The sequence below is a fragment of the Nycticebus coucang genome, chromosome 5, assembly GCF_027406575.1.
Source record: "Nycticebus coucang isolate mNycCou1 chromosome 5, mNycCou1.pri, whole genome shotgun sequence".
Taxonomy (NCBI): Eukaryota; Metazoa; Chordata; class Mammalia; order Primates; family Lorisidae; genus Nycticebus; species Nycticebus coucang.
The window spans coordinates 133,142,012-133,163,450 of record NC_069784.1 but is presented as its reverse complement, the minus strand read 5'-3'; the positions used below and the strand labels follow the sequence as shown (position 1 = coordinate 133,163,450).

General features: G+C 39.0%; 1 protein-coding gene across 2 annotated transcripts in view; it reads right to left on the bottom strand.

Moving 5' to 3' along the window:
- The window catches only part of TULP4 (TUB like protein 4), a 258,940-nt gene that overhangs the window by 187,531 nt on the left and 49,970 nt on the right, over positions 1–21,439 (bottom strand). For both annotated transcript variants that reach the window (XM_053591576.1, XM_053591577.1), the window contains exon 2: positions 74–2,300. In XM_053591576.1, coding sequence (XP_053447551.1) covers positions 74–325 — 252 coding nt within the window. In that variant the 5' untranslated portion in view covers positions 326–2,300. The remainder of the gene's footprint in view (positions 1–73; positions 2,301–21,439) is intronic.

The window sequence follows — 21,439 nt, the reverse complement described above, 5'->3', positions numbered from 1 at the left end:
TTTCAAGTCAATGGGAGGTTTAAAAAGACCACTGGGAGTGGCCAGACAAAAGTGAAACAAATGCACAGCTCACCTCACTATTGTGGCCCCTCAGGTTGAAGTTCATCCTCTGTGGAGTACTCCTGTCCCTGCGGCAGTGGCTGGAGGTGAAAGTCACGCCGACCACTCCGCGCCCATTGCCTGTGGCCAGCCAGCCTTCCTCGTAGTAGCGCCTCCTGCACACTGGCTTCTCCTTCTCGCTCTTGGGGACACGCCCCTTCCACGACAGGCAGAGAATGTTGGAATCGCTGCAAAGCACAGGCCCATGCTCCACTGCAGCATACATACTTTTTTTTAATGAACTGTTTTACTTAAAAAGTAATGCTCAATGTTGAGAAATTTAAACCAATTTCTTTCATTGGTTTATTTTTGTGGTTGGCTTGTGTTGCTTTTTTCCCCCTTTAATTAAGCTGACCTAAATCTAATTAGAAGGTCAGTGTTTTATAAAGATCCACCAAATGCATAGTGAAAAAATCCTCTATAAAAGATGATGGCAGTCTGCTAAGAAAAGGTAATGCTTAAAAAAACGTGGGGTCCATTTTTTATTTTCAAGTCCTTAGAGGAAGAACGTGCTGATCCTTTGCAGAAAGAGCATCGTTAATAAGTGGTCATCAAGAAACAGAGTTTTCTTCTTTTTACTCAACTTGGTTATTCTTATTCAGCCTGAGATTCCAGTTTAGTGTAATATGATTCCAGAGACAAAGAGTTGCAAGTACATAGATTTCAAGTAACTTAAGGCTTTAAGAATCCCTCTAGCTGGAATTTCCTCCACCAAAGTTCAGATGCAGAGACAAAACACTCAGGATCATCTTCCTTCTGAAGCCATCTTCTAATATGTTTTTTGAACTAGACAAATTTCTGCTGCTAAAGCTGAAAAAGATTGCATAAAGGGAAAAAAAGGCACACAAACCGTGCAAAACAGACCAGAGTTTGTGCAGACAACAGTCCAAATTTTAAGAAGAAAAAAAGACTTTCTCTGCTGTTCAAAACCAGAAACTCTCCACCTCAAAGCTGGGCCCTGTGTTCCCAGGGAACGCAGGGCTCCATCGAACTACTCCTCCACCAGCTGGAGCATCCCCCAGTGCCATAGAGACCAGAAAGAAAGCCCCTTCACTCAACAGAAGCAGGGTGCTCTAATGCTGTTAACGTGGTCCCAGCATTTGCCTTCTTGAGTCCTAAATCCTCTTGCTGACAGAACAGCCAGGCTGCAGGTTTCTGCTGCTTCCGTCTGTCTCTTTTCTGACTCCCCTAGTCACTTCTTCTCTTTTTGGTCCTAAAGATCAGTATTTTTCCGTTTTGATGAAAAAAAAAAAAAAAACTAATCTCAGAATTCAGTCCATCAAGTAATCTTTCTCTCATATGTAAGTCTTCTTGGACTTAACAGGAAAGATAATCCCTTAAAACAAAAACACAAGCCAGAGTCAGATTCTCCCCTCACTGTTTCCCTGGAGAGTGTCAAACACTTCTGGGTGCTTTCCTGTGTGCATACTCAAAGACCGTCTCCAAACACCACACCTTAGTCCAGGGATAAGGAAACTTTGCTTGGACTTCCCTTGATATTTATTTTTATAATTATTCGTTTCAATTGCTATTTTAAGATGCAAGCCTATAGATGCAGGAAAGGAAATGGGAAATAATAAATTAAAATTTCTCAAATGCAGTTAACTAAAGCAGGCAAAGGAATCAGTTCATTGTTCAAACTTGTCCATCACACTTGAACTTGCTTTCCTCCAGCCATAACCACAATAAGAGTTACTTTTTAGTCCAAACTTTTAAAATCTGTCCAAATCACCAAACCAACTGAAAATCAAGGCGCAGATAGCACTGCACAGTCCCACTGCAACATTTGAAATCACACTTCTTTCTTGTTCACCTTCTCACTTCGTTCCTTCTTTAAACTGGAGAGGTATTTTTGAGACTTAATCTGTGCAAATTTTGTTTTCTTCTTTTTGCAGACTTTCTTTACCCGTGAAGACCATATGGAAAACTGGCCACTAGTGATGCATTTTTCTCCCCAGGCTCCTGAGCCCAGTGGTGTCAAGTTGCTCCATTTGATTCTTAAATTAATTTTCATCAGTTGTAAAACTCTCAAGGTACACAAGAGTGAGCCTGTCTTCCTGTGTAAATGTGTATATATAGAAAGAAGGTTTTAAATAGACATAGACATACATTCTTCAACTGGCACTAGAAGAATCTGTTTGCCAGTCACTTCAGGAACCATCAGATTATTCACGGCTAGGAGACCCTGCAGTCTTACAAATCTGTAAAACAAAAAAGGATATAAAATAAAAGAAATTTAAAATACTGAAGAATAAAGGTTCTAACAATTGCTGAAATTGCAATTGGAGACCCATCTTTACACTTACATCTATCAAAAGGAGTTATTGACTGCATTGATTGGTAAAATTTAATAGCATAAGGATACGCCCTATCAACTTCAAGACAATACAACGTACGGCGTTTGACTGCCCTGTGCTGCTGTACTAAGTCTGTCATTGCCCGGGCATATCTCAATGAAATCATTACTGCCATTCTTTTGCATTACGCTGTCTTTCTAAGATTCTGGGTCTTGAGTGTGCAACTTCACTCATTCTGAAAACCAGGGTCATGTAGGCAGAATCCTCAAAAAGAACCCTGAAGAGGGTCAGGCACTCTGGATTGATTTTTTTCACTGTAAGTAAAAGATATTCCCTGATGACACAAAGCAATAAGGACCTTCAAAACCCCTCTATCCCTGGTTACTGGCAGGTTTCAGAGCAAAGCACAGCTGTTTTCTTGGCTTTTAGGTCATCTACTAGCAATACAGTCCGAGAAAATCTGTCTCTAGCAAATCTGTCCTCCAAGTAGTATTCCTCCCTACTGCTCAAAGCCCAGGCTGCAGCACATCCTCACAAACAACGGAAGACTATCCCTAACTTCTCCTTCTCACATCTCTTCCAGGGCACTCAGAGCAATCTTTCTGAAATCAGGGAGTGATTCTCTTAGTCCCCTAGAGCTAGCTAAAACAGAGGGCCCAGCCCCACCCCTAACACTACAGGTCTAGAGCAGGGCCTGGTGTTTGCATTTCTAACAAGTTTCTAATGTAAAATAATATACGCTCCTTAGTAAATTTTGCAGTTTTAGAAAAAAATAGTTATATTCCAAAAATGTACTTATAACATTTAACAGGTTTTTTAGTGAATTAGGGAATATTATTTTAACTTTCCAGTCTTAATTTCTAATATGGTAAATATCAATATATATACCTCACATATACCTCAGACATACCTGATTCTCAACAATTTTTATAAGTGTAAAGGGGCCCTGAGAGCGAAAAGTTTGAAAACCACTGATATATACTAAATCTCTAAAATGTAACTCTCAAATAACTATTATAGTAAGGTATACAGTGTAAATTTCCATAGTAAAAGCACAACGCTGTTTCATTACATATATTGTTACGGTTTTTAACCAAACTTTAAAAATATTTTTGAAATTATAAAGCACCATACATGCTACACAGATATGGCAGAAATTTTAAGAAAAAATGGCATGCTACTTCATAATGATTCAAAATGTATAACAGATATAAAATATAACAACGAAAACAGAACAATCATGGCATCCTAATTACTAGGATGGTAGCCAATTTTAGGGCTACCATCAATAGAAATGGGTTATGTTAGACATGTCAATTCCTTTCTTTCTGTCTTATTTTCTCATGAGCATGGTAACTGATTAGCCACTTTCTGAGGGATGATAAGAAGAGTGTCAAATCAACACTAGTACGGTAGGTTAGTACAAAATGATTTAAAAACTATCATACTGAAAGGAGAAACTTGAACTGTTCACAGCAGCATGACTCAAAATAGCCAAAAGGTAGAAACACCCCAAATGTCCATGAATGGGTAAACAAGATACGGTGTGGGTATATTTTATATATGCACACACAATGGAATACACGTGTTGATGTTATTCAAAAAGGAAGGAAATTCTAATATATGCTACCACATGGATGAACTTTAAGAATATCATGTTAAGCGAAACAAGCCAGTCACAAAAAGACAAATACTGTATGATACTGTCTGATAGGAAGGTGGTAGAAAACTCTGACTCACAGACACTAAGAAGGGCAAATGCTGGGAGAGGGAGAGGGGAGGCTGAGGAGTTAGCATTTAATGGGTACAGAATTTCAGTTTTGCAAGATGAAGAGTTCTGAAGGCAGATGGTAACAAAACAACATGAATGTACTTTAATGCCAATGAAGTACATCATCATGCATGTAAAATATGGTAAACATTATGTATATTTGATCTTAATTTTTAAAACTCAGATAAATTTTTCAAAAAGCAACTATTCACATAAAGTCTTTCCATAGCAAATGAAAGTAAATACTCCTCAGCTGAACACTGTAACACAGCCCATGGGCGATCCTAGAGGTCTTCACCAGAATAGGGAAGGCTGACCTGGAGTCTGGCCCAATCTCCTTCTGGTAATTATACCTTACTTTCAGAACTTATAAATTTGTGAAAAATCCATTCTTGTTTTTAGAAGATTACAATCTTAAACTAAACAATGCATGTGCCTGATCTAATTAATCACCTGGTAAGGACCTAGAAACCAGGAATTAAGTTTATAAAATGCTTGCACGCTGCACACTATCCAGTTCTAATGGCAAATCAGGAGCCCCAGAATTTGGGAAAGTACAACTTAGAGACAGAATGGTACATTGTTGAGAAAAGAAAATCCTACAGGTATTACGGACCCCCCTGGATTAATCATCAACCAATTAATTGAACAGCTACTAAACAAAAGGCCTCTGTGCTGTGCTCTCTGCCTCTCTCGTCTCCAGTAGATATTCTACTTTCTAACGAGTTAGTTCACTGCAATTTCTTTTGTGTTTGTTATTTGATTTCTACTTTCCAGAAATATGGATAAAATTTACTATCTGGGTGGGAAAGTAAAAATACATTTTCTGGTTTGTATTGTTTGTTAAATCATTTGAATTCATGTGGGAGATCAGAGATAAATTCGGGCAGATATTTTCTATCTACATAATCTAAATAGAAAAATATATTAATATTCATTATAAGTTGTAAGAATGCAAATACTCTGGAATATTTGTAATTACTCTTTCATATATGTCTGACATATCTTTCTACATATATATCTCACAGTAAATGTATCGTTTTAAAAATTTAAGAATGTTGGCTTGGCGCCTGAAGCACAGTGGTTACGGCGCCAGCCACATACACCAGGCTGTGGGGTTCAAACCCGGCCTGGGCCAGCTAAACAGCAATGACAACTACAAAAAAAAAAATAAAGCCGGGCGTTGTGGCAGTCACCTGTAGTCCCAGCTACTTGGAAGGCTGAGGCAAGAGAATCACTTTGAGGTTGCTGTGAGCTGTGATGCCATCGCACTCTACTGAGGGCAACATAGTGAGACTCTGTCTCAAAAAAAAAATTTTTTTTTAAGAATGTTTCCATAAACAGGTTTAACAAGCTGTGAACCACAGTAGGCTTCAGTCCCCTGGGATTTTTAGGAAAAGTTAAAATTATTATCATTTTTATTTACTTAGCCAACCTTAGTGAGTACTCTCCCACCCTAGAAAATGCCAATAAAGGGCCAGGTGTGGTGCCTCAGGCCTATAATTCCAGCACTCTGGGAGGCTGAGGCTGGTGGATTGCCTGAGCTCACAGGTTTGAGACCAGCCTGAGCCAGACAGAGCGAGACCCCCGTCTCTAAAAATAGCCGGGCATTGTGGCGGAGTCTGTAGTCCCAGCTACTCAGGAGGCTGAGAAAAGAGATTGAGCCCAAGAGTTGGAGGCTGCTGTGAGATATAACACCACGGCACTCTACCAAGGGTGACAAAGTGAGACTCTGTCCCCCCACCCAAAAATGCCAATAAAACATCAAAGATTCTATTTTAGTTCTCAAGATAAGTTCTCTGCAAATAAAATACATATTAACAGTAATGAATGGACATAAGAGAAAATTTCAGAACAAAGTTCTACTTCTTTCTAAAGGATAAATATTTAAGACTCTGGTTAAAAAGAAGAGTGAGATATGAAGCAAAAGTGATAAAGTAGATTTGGGGGAAAAATATATAGATGCTGATGAATGCAAAGCAGGGGGGAAAAACACAGTAAAAATTTTTCAGTAAAATACCCACTCTAAAGTTTAAGCTTTTGACCATAGGCTTGTTTGGGGGTTGGGGAAAAGAAGGTGAGGGAAATTCTTATGTTTGGCAATTGAAATAAAACATTCCAGTTTCTCCTCTAGGGACTCACAGCTGCCTAGGGTCCTACTGTGGGTGTGGACAGCTAGGGCAGTCTTCACACTTTACCACAGATGGCAACAAGTCCTGAACTCCTTATTTCTTTTTAAGAAAAGTAACTGTCATGGCCTTCCTCTAAATCATAGTCATTCCTTTCCGTGGAGAATTTTCCAGAACTCACAAATACCCTGTTTCCAAATCATTTCCAATAGCTGCCTAAAGGCTAAAGTTGCTTTCAAAGACTTGTCTTAAGGACTACTCTCAGCAATCACTTGTGATGTGGCTACCTACGAACACAGGGAAACACATACCTGAAAGGCTACAGCACTACTGCAAAGACGGAGTGGAACGGGACTTTACGCATTTGTTGTGTTACCATCCTCTACCTCTGGATTCTCAAAACATGCTATGAGATAACGTATTTAGTGTTTAACACAATTAGATATATGCATAGCTAGGTTTATTCAAAAGATGCATCTTTACTACAAAGGTGGTAGTAGCAAATCATTTTCCCATGGACTTGCACTGTAACTTTTAGAGATGAAGTTGGTAGAAAGTTCTGTCTTATTCAGAATACCAGCAGCTCCTTCAGACACAGCATATGGAAGGATAGAGCATGTGAGCATACTTGCATGGCAAGGGTCTGTTCTGCTTGTAATAGGGCCATTTTTTTCTATTTAATTAATTATCCCTACCCAACCATAAACCCTAAACAGAGATTATGTTTTACTATAATTTTTATACATTCGCAATTCTCACCAGTACTACTAATATTTCATTAAATGTTCAGTAAAGAACTAATTATGGCACAGTGCCTCAAACAGTTTTTAAGAATGTGGGAAACAAATACAAATTGAAGAGTTTCTTTATAGGAACCTCAGGGCAACACCAACCGCTCTGAGTCTGGGTCTCCTGGAAGCCGAGGGCTGATGGGCACTGGGGCCACATGGGTACAGAATTCAAGAGGCAAGGCTGTGGGACCACTGCCATATTCAGAGAACCACAAAGAGGTTAAGACATCTTCGGGGAAAGTTACTCCCTATTCATTTTCTGTGCCTGATTTCAATAGCCAATTCTAAGAACATGAACATCTAATTATCTGTCCAGAGAAAGGAGGGAATGGAATTTGCAAGACAAACAGCTTGTTTAGTAGTTCAAAAGAAAGTGGGAGCTAGATACTTTTTAGAGTGAATTTATGTCTGAAACTTAGATGTTAAAATACTGTAGTACCATATTAGGGCTCACTAGTATTAGAAGTCGGGTGTCTTAATTTAAAAGGATGAATATTTCATTTATCAAAAAAATGAAAATAAGCAGTGTCACAGAGGGTGCAGAGAAATGAGAAAGCAAATTGGTGATGTAATTCAAAAGACTTGAAATGCTACAAACCTTTTGATTCATCAATTCTAATTCCAGAAATCTATCATTAGGAAATCGTCTAGCATTGTGGAAAGCCTTAGCTACAAAGATTTCAACCACAGCAACTTTATAAAAGAAAAATATAATATGAAATATCTATATGTCCAATATGGGATACTGGTTCAATAATGTTGATAAAGACATACAACAGAATACTACGCACCACTAAAAATTATATAGTGGGACTATGAAACAACATGAAAAGATGTTCTTAGTAACTTAAGTAAAAAGTGAAATTAGGCCCAGTGCAGTGGTTCATGCCTATAAAATTGCTATCACTCTGGGAGGTCGAGGCAGGAGGATTGCTTGAGGGAGTTCAAGACAGCCCAAGCAAGAATGAGACTGCATTTCTATCAAAAATAGAAAAAAATGGGCAGCACCTGTGGCTCAAAGTAGTAGGGTGCCAGCCCCATATGCCAGAGGTGGTGGGTTCAAACCCAGCCCTGGCCAAAAACTAAAAAAAAAAGGGAAAAGAAAGGAAAAGGAAAAGGAAAGGAAAGGAAGAAAGAAAGAAAAAAATGAGCCAGTAATAATAGAGAGCGCCTGTAGTCCCAGCTACTTGGGAGGCTGAGAATCACTTAAGCCCAGGTCTTTGAAATTGCAGTGAGCTATGATGATGCCACTGAACTCTAGGTAGGGTACCAGAGCAAGACTCTGTCTAAAAAACAAATTACGGGGCGGCGCCTGTGGCTCAAAGGAGTAGGGCGCCTGCCCCATATGCCAGAGGTGGCGGGTTCAAACCCAGCCCCAGCCAAAAACTGCAAAAAACAAAACCACACACACACAAAACCAAACACACAAAAAAACCAATTACATTTGATATGTTATAAGGAATTAGAAAGCAAGACACTATCTACTGACTAGAGAGAACCAAATAAAATGTTTAAAATGGAAAACCTAATTACTGAAATCAAATGCAATACTTGATTGAGACATCAGCTAAAAAGGAATTAATGAACTGGACCTAAAAGCTCAAGAAATTACCCAGCAAATTTTTTTTTGCAGAAATATAAAAAAGAGATTAAGGAAAATGGAAGATGGATTAAGGAGGAAAAATCTAATTGGAATCCTGAAAGGACAGGACAAAGAAAATAGAGAAGAAATATCATAAGACGTAAGTACTGAGAATTTGTCAAAACTGATAAAAAATGCAGATATGGGGAGCACAGTATACACTGAGCACTATAAATAAAAGAAAAAAAAATCCACACCAGGACACATTTAGTAAAACTGCACAATAAAAATACAAAGAGGGCTCAGCACCTGTGGCTCAAGCAGCTAAGACACCAGCCACATGCACCTGAGCTGGCAGGTTCGAATCCAGCCTGGGCCCGCCAAACAATGACAGCTGCAACCAAAAAATAGCCAGGCGTTGTGGTGTGCACCTGTAGTCCCAGCTACTTGGGAGGCAGAGGCAGGAGAATTACTTGAGCCCAGGAGTTGGAGGTTGCTGTGAACTGTGATGCCACAGCACTCTACCCAGGGCAATAGCATGAGGCTCTGTCTCAAAAAAAAAAAAAATAATAATAATAATAATAATACAAAGAGAAGGCTTGGCGCCTGTAGCTCAGCGGCTAGAGCGCCAGCTACATACACCAGAGCTGGCAGCTTTGAATCCAGCCCAGGCCTGCCAAACAACAATGACAACTACAATAAAAAAAAATAGCTGGGCATTTGTGGCGGGTGCCTGTAGTCCCAGCTACTTGGGAGGCTGAGGCAACAGAATCGCTTAAGCCCAAGAATCTGAGGTTGCTGTGAGCTGTGATGCCACAGCACACTACTGAGGGCGACATAGTGAGACTCTGTCTCAGAATAAATAAATAAATATATATATAAATAAACAGAGAGAAGGTTCAGAAGCAGCCAAAAACAAAAGGCAGGTACTCACAACAGAAAGACAGACATCTCAACAGCAACACTGGCTGTTAAAAATCAATGGAACAGTATCTTCAAAGCACGAAGGAAAAAAAATACACAATTGTATTCTGAATATATAACACAGAAAAAAATGTCTTTTAAGAGTTAACTAAAATTTAAGCCCAAGTAACCTCACAATTTAACTTCTAAAGAATATTCTTCAGATAGAAGAAAAATGATTCAGAAGGAAGGTCTATGATAGAAGAAATGGTGAAAAAAGAAACCATCAAACACGTAAGTAAAATTAAACATCTGTTCAAAAAATAACAATAGTAATCACAGCAGACTCATGTATAGTACCTATTAACTGTCAGGTACAGTTCTAAATGCTTTATAGGCACAGTATTTCTTATTTAAAAGCCTTTCTCTTACAAGAAAGGTCCTTTTATTGTCCTTATTTTACAGGTGAGGAAAGTAAGGCACAGACAGGTTAAATACCTTGCCCCACACTGCTCTTCTGGGAGGCAGCAGAGCTGGGCCTCACCTCAGGCCATCAGGGTCTAATGTACGTACTTCACCAAAGCCACTGGGCTTTGTCTGTGAGGGGAGGGGGAACAGAAAATTGAAAAAATAGACAGTTTAATCAAAAGAAAGGTGATCACTCTAAGATCCTTTTTCAGAAGAATGGTTAAAATACTCATTAACTTTAATCTTGATTATCCTAGGTAAGCATCAGCCTGAGCAAGAGGGAGACCCTGTCTCTAAAAATAGCCGGGCCTTGAGGCGGGCGCCTATAGTCCCAGCTAATCGGGAGGCTGAGGCAAGAGAAATTGCTTGAGCCCAAAAGTATGAGGCTGCTGTAAGCTATGACATCATAGCATTCTACCGAGGGCAACAAAACAAGACTCTGTCTAAAAAAAAAAAAAAAAATACCTAGGTAAGCACGATAAAATTTAAAGGGCAATCACTAAAAGACTACAGGTATCTGTCTCAAAAGTTACCCCCTAAAGTTGCCATAGATAGGGAAAATAGGGTATTATAGCTAAAGGTACCTTTATTTATAAAATATTCATTACAGAATTTTACAAAATACTCTGTGTGTTGGCCACCTCTTCCTAAAATTTTGTAAACAAAGGTACCTTTAGCTATAATTTCCCATTTTCCCTATATATGGTGACTTTAAAGGTGACTTTTGGGACAATCTGTAGAAACAAAATATAAAATTTCCAAATTACTGGAGAGAGAAAAATAGAATGGAGGTGGGTGGGGGCCTCAAATCAATCCCCTAGAACTGCAGTCCCCAATCCCTCAGCCACTAACCAGTACTGTTAGGAACCAGGCTGCATAAAGATTCATCCTCCATGTCACTGCCTGAGCTCCGCCTCCTGTCAAATCAGATTCTCATAAGAGGAGGAACACCGCTGTAATCTGCACACGCAAAGGATGTAAGTGGTGCACTCCTAATGGAAATCTAATGCCTGAAGATCTAAGGTGCAACTGTAACGTGCTTGAATCATCCCCAAACCGCCTTCCCACCCCGGCCCATGAAAAAACTGTCTTCCATGAAACCAGTCCCTGGTGCCAAAATGGTTGAGGACTCCTGCCCTAAAAAAGAGAGAGAAAAAAAAAAAAAAGACCAAAGGCAGAATAAATGAAAACAAAAAAAGCTCCTGCACAGCCAAAGAAATGTGCAACAACCCACAGGATGGCAGAAATATCTGTAAACTATTCACCTTATAAGCGATTAATAACCAGAATATATAAGGAATTCAAACAACTCACTAGTAAAAGATAATCTGATTAAAAACTGAATAAAAGATCTGAATGTCTATACATTTGTCAAAAGAAAAATACAAATGGCCAATACATGAAAAAATGCTCACTATTACTAATCATCAGGAAAATACAAATCAAAACCACAAAGCAGTATCATCTCACCTGAGTTAAAACGGCTATTATCCAAAAACAGAAAATAACACACGCTGGTGCAGATGCAAAAAAGGGGATGGTAGGGCACTCTTGGTGGGGATGTAAACTAGTACAGGCACTATGCAAAACTGTAGAGCTGCCTCAAAAATTAAAACTAGAACTATAATACAAACCAGCAATCCCAGTGATAGGTGTATAACCAACAACAACAACAAATCAGTTTATCAAAGAGGTATCTGCACTCCCATGTTTACTGCAGCACTATTCAAATAGCCAAGGTATGGAATTAAGCAGACAATAGGACAAAGAAAACATGGTATAGACACACAATGGAATATTACTCAGCCATATACAAGAGTGAAATCCCATCATATGCAGCAATACGGTTTTTCTTTTTTGGCCGGGGCTGGGTTTGAACCCGCCATCTCCGGCATATGAGACCAGCGCCCTACTCGAGCCACAGGCGCCACCCATATGCAGCAATATGGACGGAACTGGACATCATATTAAAAGTGAAATAAGCCAGGCAAAAACAAATATCACATTTATATGTGGAAACTAAAGAAATTTATCTCATGGAGGTACTGAATAGAATAACGGTACCAGTGGGTGAGAGGATAGCTGGAAGAAGGGGATGAGGAAGGGCTGATTAATGGGTACAAAAATACTATTAAACAGAAGGAACAAGATCTAGAATCTGACAGCACGACAGGGCAAGTGTCATTAACAATAATTTACTATCTATTTCAAAACAACTTGAAGAGAAAATGTGGAATGTTCTCAACACAAAGAAATAGTAGATGTTTAAGATGATTGACATTCTAATCACCCATATTAATCATTGCATGTTGTATACTTACATCAAAATATCACATGTAAGCTCAGCGCCTGTAGCTCAAGCCATATACACCAGAGCTGGTGGGTTAGAATCCAGCCCAGGCCTGCCAGATAACAATGACAACTGCAACCAAAAAACGGCCAGGTGTTGTGGCGGGCGCCTGTAGTCCCAGCCACTTAGGAGGTTGAGGACGCCTGTGGCTCAGTCGGTAAGGCGCCGGCCCCATATACCGAGGGTGGCGGGTTCAAACCCGGCCCCGGCTGAACTGCAACCAAAAAATAGCTGGGCGTTGTGGCGGGCGCCTGTAGTCCCAGCTACTCGGGAGGCTGAGGCAAGAGAATCGCTTAAGCCCAGGAGCTGGAGGTTGCTGTGAGCTGTGCGATGCCACGGCACTCTACTGAGGGCCATACAGTGAGACTCTGTCTGTACAAAAAAAAAAAAAAGAGAATCCCTTAAGCTAGGAGTTGGAGGGTGCTGTGAGCTGTGATGCCACAGCACTCTACCCAGAGCGACAGCTTGAGGCTCTACATCAAAAATAAATAAATAAATAATAAAAAGTAAAAAAATCACATGTAGCCCATAAAAATGTATAAATATTATGTATCAGTAAATTTTTTTAAACAGTCATAAATATATCAGTAATCACAATGTTAATATTATAAAAGACCTATACTTATCAGTTAAGAGTAGCAGATTACAATAAAGAAAAAAAGTTGTATGTTCTCACAAGAGACATCCCAAAAACCTAAAATCATGTTAAAAAAGAAAATAAAAGAACAAGAAAAGAATATATGCCATGTATACGACGACCAAAAGAAAGTTAAACCAACTTTAAGGCCAAGCAGTTAATACAGAATAAAGGAGGCCATGTAGTGATAAGTACTCTTATCTGCCCGAAGCATACTGTGCCTCTAAACTGATAAATACCTAATAAAATGACACTGAAATACACAACTCAAAAATTGATGGGGGAAAAAATGAGTTTTTCACCATCAAAATAGGAGATTTTAATAGCAATCTCAATTACATATACATCGAGTTTTAAAAAATGGTAAAGATACACACAGATACGAAGTAACAAACTTGGTTGGTCTTTAGCCTGGCGTTGTGGTGGGTGCCTGCAGTCCCAGCTACTTGGGGGGCTGAGGTAAGAGAACAGCCTAAGCCCAAGAGTTGGAGGCTGCTGTGAATTGTGACGCCACAGAACTCTATTGAGGGCTGTAAAGTGAGACTCTGTCTCAAACCAAAAAACGAAAAAACAAAAAAAACTTGGTCTTCGTGTACACATATGGAATTTTGCATCCAAATCAGAGAAGAATGTTAAAAAATTCACTATTTAAAGTGAGTTTTAACATATTTCAAAGAACAAATATCATACAGACCATATTATGTCACTACAAAGTAATTACATTAGAAATCAATTATAAACACATAAATCATAAAACTCCATAACCTGGAAAATTTTAAACAAACTTAAGAAATACTTCTAAATAACCCGTGAAATGAAAAAGTCATAATAGAAAGTTTAAAACACTGGATATTAATTAAAATGTTACATATCAAAATTTGTAGGCTATAGCAAAAGCAGTATTTTTTACCGAATTCACTGCCTTAAATGCAGACTTTAGAAATAAAGAAATATTATAAATTAAGAAGCTAAACGTTCAACCTAAAAGTTAGAAAATTACAGCCTAAACCAAAAGATAAAGGAAGATGATAAAAAATAAAAAGAAACATCTGAGAAGCTAGACCAAGCCAAACATTGATTCTTTACAGAAAGAAATTAAACACACAAACTTTTGGCAAGCTAAATAAAGAAAGGAGAAAAGTACAAATGAATACCAGAAACAAAAAAGGGAATATAGCTACAGACAAGGTTAAGTTAAAAGAATACCATGAACAACTTAATGCTGTAAAATTTGAGAACATAGGAAATGGACAAATTCCTAAGAAGCACAATATAACAAAACTCACGTATCAGTAGTTTACAATCATCCCACAGATTCAGAGCAGAGGCTCCTACCTATAATCCCAGCACTTCGAAAGGCCAAAGCCAGGAGTTCAATACCAGCCTGGCAACACAGTGAGCCTCTATCTTTATTTAAAAAAAAAAGTTCCATTGGAGAATACAAGAATGAAAAATTAAAGTCAGTATCACTCATAAATAAGACAAAAAAGTCCTAGCATTAGCAAAATCCAAGAGCATATAGAGAAAATATAAGTTGTGACCAAATTAGGTTTGTCCCAGAAATATAAGGGTAATTTAACATTAGAAAATCTATTAATTAGAAGTATAATCTATAGCCATAATTTATCAAACTAAAAGATTAAAGAGAGCAGGGAAGATGATTGTAATATAAAAGCACAAAAGGTACCAGATAAAAATCACTCATTGTTTATAAATTCCAAATTAGGAAGAAAACTTATTTATTCTGATAAAGGATATTTACTAACAATCTATAGCAAACATCATATTTAATGGTGAAACAAGTTAACAGTGTCTATATCATGCTGTACTAGAAATCTAAGCCAGAGCAGGATGATGAGAGCTCTCACACTGTACTGGAGATCCTAGCCAGCAAAGTAAAACAAGAAAAAGAAATAAAAGGTAAAAAAAAAAAAAAGAAATAAAAGGTATAGTAAGATTAGAAAGGAAGAAAACAAACCACACTGAGGCTCAATCCCAAATAAATGCACACACAATATTAATGGTGATTTCACAAATGTCATGTCATTTAAGACAGCCATTTAAAAGAAGGAATTATTATTACCATTTTCTCTATGAGGAAACTGAGGCTCAGAAAGGTTTTAAGCAACTTGCTTGAAGTTAAAGTCTACCAGCATATTAAGTACAGAAGCCAGAATTCAAACCAACTAATAATTTCAATTCTCTTAAATGTTAAACCAAATGATCTCCCCTCTATTACCAGTCAATCATTTGGCCACCAGGCTGAAGGACAGCTGCAATAATACCATCTGTCTCCTTAAAAACAGTCAGGGGTTACATTCATGGCCTCAGAACACCTTCCTCAGCCTGGCAACACCGGACACTTGACACAAAAGCCTCACAGCTCTCTCTGCTGCCTTAGCTTTTAATTTTTTTCTTATTAATTCATAGCTGTATACATTAACGCAGTCATGGGGTACAATGTGCTGGTTTTATATACAATTTGAAATATTTTCATCAAACTGGTTAACACAGCCTTCATGGCATTTTCTTAGTTACTGTGTTAAGACATTTATATTCTACATTTAGTAAGTTTCACATGTACCCTTGTAAGATGTACCATAGGTGGTCCCACCAATTACCCTCCCCTACACCCATTCTCCTCCCTTCCCTCCCCTCCCTTTCCCCTTTCCCCATATTCTTGGGCTATAATTGGGTTATAGTTTTCATATGAAAGCTATAAATTAGTTTCAGAGTAGGGCTAAGTACATTGGACACTTTTTCTTCCATTCTTGAGATACTTCGCTAAGAAGAGTATGTTCCAACTCCATCCATGTAAACATAAAAGAGGTAAAGTCTCCATCTTTCTTTAAGGCTGCATAATATTCCATAGTGTACATATACCACAATTCATTGATCCAAAAGCTTTTGCACAGCCAAGAATACAGTAAGTAAAGCAAGCAGACAGCCCTCAGAATGGGAGAAGACATTTGCAGGTTATGTCTCCAACAAAGGTTTAATAACCAAAATCCACAGAGAACTCAAACGTATTAGCAAGAAAAGAACAAGTGATCCCATCTCAGAGAGGACAAGGTACTTGAAGAGAAACTTCTCTGAAGAAGACTGACGCATGGCCTACAGACACATGAAAAAAATGCTCATCATCCTTAATCATCAGAGAAATGCAAATCAAAACTACTTTGAGCTATCATCTAACTCCAATAAGATTAGACCGTATCATAAAATCCCAAAACCAGAGATGTTGGCGTGTATACGGAGAAAAGGGAATGCTTCTACACAGCTGGTGGGAATGCCAACTAATACATTCCTTTTCGAAAGATGTTTGGAGAATACTTAGAGAACTAAAAATAGACCTGCCATTCGATCTTACAATTCCTCTACTAGGTATATATCCAGAATACCAAAAATCAAACTATAACAAACATATCTGTACCAGAACGTTTATTGCAGCCCAATTCATAATTGTTAAGTCATGGAAGAAGCCCAAGTGCCCATCCACCCACAAATGGATCTCTCTCCTGCCTTATCTTCCACCTTTGCCCTCTGGAAAAACTACACTCTTTCAAAGTATACTGATGGCACATCCCAAGTCCACATTAGTCCTTCTTATTATAACACTTATCCCAAATTCCCCCAATTTTAGCCATCGTTCATGATGTATCTTCAAAACTACCTATTCCACAAATCCTTGCCAGCTTCTCCCTAGTAGCTATAGACTTCTTTAATCTTCACAGCAAGTTTTTCTTAAGATGCTCATTCACTTCAACATCATATTATAGTAACTTGAGCCTCTATGGTCCCCGATAACTTGGCAGTTACTTAAGGGCAAGGACTTTTAAATCTAGCAAACACAGTGTATATGTACATTATTCGATGAATGAAGGTTGAATTGAATAAAGTGCTTTTATCTGTATATGATGTTAAAAATGACTTTCCCTAGGAATGAGTGACCTTATGTAGGAAAAAAAAAATGCTTTCCCAATACTGTTATGAACTGTTTTCTTTTATAGGCCAGTAAACTACAGGGAAAGTCAGAAATAAACATTCATGCATGTATACCATTGGCCTCCAAGTGCTAGACAAAGCTCGATGCACCTCCATGCACCCTGTAATTTGAAACCAGATCTCCCTGGATCTCAAACCCATATGCCCCCAGTCTGCCTCCCCTCTTCACAGCAAATATCCTATTGTACCCTAAGATTTGTTTCCTGATTTATCTTTCCTATTACAATGTGAACTTCCCGAAGGCAAAACATATGCTTTCATTACTCACTGACTTAGAAAACAATTCTAAGTAAACATTTGCTGCTACAGAGAGGAAGAAACCCAATACACCAACCCCTTCCAAAAGTATCCCTGTGCATCCTCACAGAAAAAAAAAAAAGGAATGACCCTGAATGGTAAATTACATGTCCTACTATACTATTTTCTAATTAAGAAGAAAATTGCATATTTTAGAAAATTTTTCATTCAAAGAGCTTAAATAAAAATTGGAGCTCTTAGCAAGCTAAGTTCTACTCATCTAAACCACTGTGGTCTTAGATGACAGTAAATATATTGTATAAAATTTGTCTTGAATTACAGGGCGGCGCCTGTGGCTCAAGGAGCAGGGTGCCGGCCCCATATGCTGGAGGTGGTGGGTTCAAACCCAGCCCCAGCCAAAAACCACAAAAACAAAAACAAAAATTTGTCTTGAATTACTAATAAATGCCATTACAATAAAAAGTTCCAAGTAGCTAAAAATATCTCCAAGCTCCTGCCAATACATGGTGGTTATATGATATCACCATGCACACTGAAACTTACTATGAATATCACTAGTAAGACAAGACCTTTTCATAGACACATGATAACACAGAAAATTCTATGGTCTAGCATGTATGCAAGAATAAAAAAGTTTAGGTATAGTAAAAAAATTACTCTCTTGGTCATGGCTACAGAGAAAATCCAAAACATAAGCAGTTTCCTTTATAAAAAAGAAAAAATGTAGAAATAATTGCCAGAGAAAATAAAGGATGTGGTGAAACAATTCTGCTCTATACTTCCACTACCACATTACATATTCCTGAAAATTATTACATCTGTACAAAACAAGGTACAATAATGGTAAGTCTGAACTTTAAAATGTCTTCTGGATTATTACTTAAAACTTTTAGAAGCTGGGCGGCGCCTGTGGCTCAGTTGGTAAGGCGCCGGCTCCATACACAGAGGGTGGCAGGTTCAAACCCGGCCCTGGCTGAACTGCAACCAAAAAATAGCCGGGCGTTGTGGCAGGTGCCTGTAGTCCCAGCTACTCGGGAGGCTGAGGCAAGAGAATCGCTTAAGCCCAGGAGTTGGAGGTTGCTGTGAGCTGTATGATGCCATGGCACTCTACCAAGGGCCATAAAGTGAAACTCTGTCTCTAAAAAAAAAAAAAAAAAAAACTTTTAAAGCTTAACTAGCACAAATTTCAGTAAATTTTTAAACTTACAATTTGAAGTGCTTTCCAAAGAAATTGAATTGAATGAATTGGAATAGATAATGGGAGTTTCTAATTTTCTTAATTTTTTACAGCCAAATATTTTCATGAATACCTATATATTGTTAAACTAAAATGAAAACAAAACACCAATTTACATCACGATGAGTAAATCTGTTTTCACATCTGCTGCCATCTTTTTTACTTGCAAAAATAATCCCTGGCATTTTCATGTTTTTCATACAGAAAGGGCTCAAATAGAGAGCTGAAATGCAGCCAGCAACTAAACAGAGCCCTGGCGACAGCCCAGCGCCAACTAGGCTCTGTGGAAGGGATGAGTTCCAAGTGATTCCTTCCTGGTTCCGATGGTGAGCAGAAGTGCCTGACCCTCACCAACAGATGGACAGTGAAGACACAGAGACCACGCCCCAAGTGTCTATCTGGGCTAGAGGGCAGGGTAGGGTGGCAGATAGATGGACTTCTAATCCTAAACACATGCTTTACAACTACATGAAAATGGCTGTGGGCTGCTCAACAATTTCCAGCACACAGAAAGAGTCCCAGTGTGCTAAATAGCACTCACAACCAGGCCTGGAACAAAAGAAATGAGCAGGTCTGGACTGTTAGGGAAACTGCAGCAGGAAACCAGGTAGGAATCATCTCATCAACCAGAGACTGAGAAAGCAGGAAACAAGACACCTACGTTAGAAACAGCCAGCAGAAACATTTCCTTAGTTTGCCAAAACTCTCACGTAATCATGTACTGAATAGAAATATTTTCATTTCCTTATGAAGATGGCACTACTATGTTTAATCAAACAACAGTAAACAAGTATTATAAAGCATCTACTGCAGGAGGCTGAGGCAGGAGGATGGCTTGCACCCAGGCGTTAAAATGGGGATAGTATTGGGCAGTGCCTGTGGCTCAACAGGAGTAAGGCGCCAGCCCCATATGCCGAAGGTGGTGGATTCAAACCCAGCCCCAGCCAAAAAAAAAAAAAAAACTGCAAAAAAAAAAAAAATGGGGATAGTATCTACCCTATGGGGTACTATGACCATAAAAGGTTAACCACCACATCATCTGCCGCAAATACATTATTCTTACTTTATCCCCATCAGTAGTCCCAGACAGAACGGTGGTTTTAGTGAGCTATGATGACAGTGCTACACTCTGGCCTGGGCAATAGAGTGAGACCCTGCCTCAAAAGAAACAAAAATGCTACCAAGAAATCAGCCCAAGACTAGGTACTATAAAGCTAATGCAGTGGTTCTCAACCTTCCTAATGCCACAACCCTTTAATACAGTTCCTCATGTTGCTACATAAAGTAGCAACAAAAATAATTTTATGTTGGGAGTCACCACAACATGAGGAACTGTATTAAAGGGTCCCGGCATTAAGAAGGTTGAGAACCACTGAGCTAATGCAAAAACACAAGATCTGGTGCCTGAACTTAAACAGGTCACAATGTTCTGGAGGCAAAACTCAAACAGATGAAATAATCAGAGAACAATGAAAAGTGACTCTGCATAGGCAATCAAAGATCAAGAGAAATTACATTAGCAAAAGAGAAGCATTTAGCCTGAAAAGCTGGCAGGGGGAGGCCGAGTCCCTGTACTACCTGTGGGAATAGAGGTAGAGGACAGAGAAGGAAGAACAATGTGTTTGTGGCAGGCGATGGTTAGTCTTCACAGTCATAGTATCCCTATCAGTGGATACTATTCCCATTCTAAAGACAAGGAAACTGAGGATCACACTTTGGGCAAGTTACTTAACCACTGCAGTCTCAGTTTCTTCATTCATAAAATAGAAACTGTCATTAACACAAGAGCTTTACAAACTGAGACCAGCAAAGCACCAGGTTTTCTGGCACTGACTCAAGGCCCTAAAGTGGCCAGGGTCTGGGGCCAAAGGTAACAAATCCTCTGGTCAGCATCTCAGTCCCAATTCCTTATAGAACGTTTTGCCATTATAACCATAACACTAGCATATAATGAGTGGTCAATAACAAATTTAGGAATGAATGAATGAAATGGAGGACACATCCTAACTGACTTTAAGCTGACGTTCATGGTGGCTCATTTCCAAATATGTTTAGTGATGTTTTATTGTTAGCATATTCAGAGCTCTTCATCAGTGGGTTAGAGGTGGCACTCCTCTGGAGGGGATTTGCATTTATTTCTAACAAGCACCCCTGGGCACTTCCAACTCAGAAGGAGTTTGTTTTATTTGAGACAGAGTCTCACTCGGTGCCCTGTGGCATCATCATAGTTCATAGCAACCTTAAATTCTTGGGCGCAAGTGATCCTCTTGCCTCAGCCTCATGAGCAGCTGGGACCACCGGCACCTGCCACAATGACTGGCGATTTTTTTCTATTTTTCTATTTTTAGTAGAGACGGGGTCTCACTCTTGTTCAGGCTGGTCTGAACTTAAGAGATCCTCCCACCTTGGCCTTCCCGAGTGCTAGGAGTATAGGCGTGAACCACCACACCTGTCCAGAAGTATTCGGACTAATTACTCAGCTTAGGGTTTTCCAGACCACGCAAACAGCATACATTAAAATCCCCAACTCAATAATCCCGAAAGTGACTATTTATTTTAAGAAGCAGCCCACTCCCTTTGCTAAGGGATATTTTCGCTCTTCTGTTTTCCAGCCCAGCCTTCACCTGGCCTCCCTGAGACCCGGTCCCAGCCTCCAGCACTCACTCACCACTCTGGTCTCAGACGTCTTTTCACACTTTAACACTTACTCTTCTTTTTCCTTCTTGTGGATTTCTCTCACTTTCTTGTGATAACAATTTTTAAATGATATTTGTTGTACCTTTTCCAGTATTTCTTATACCAGAAGCATTTTTCCATATTCTTTTTTTTTTGAGACAAGAGTCTCACTCTGTTGCCCTACCTAGAGCACAGGGGCATTGTAAGTTCATTGCAACCTCAAACTCCTGAACTCA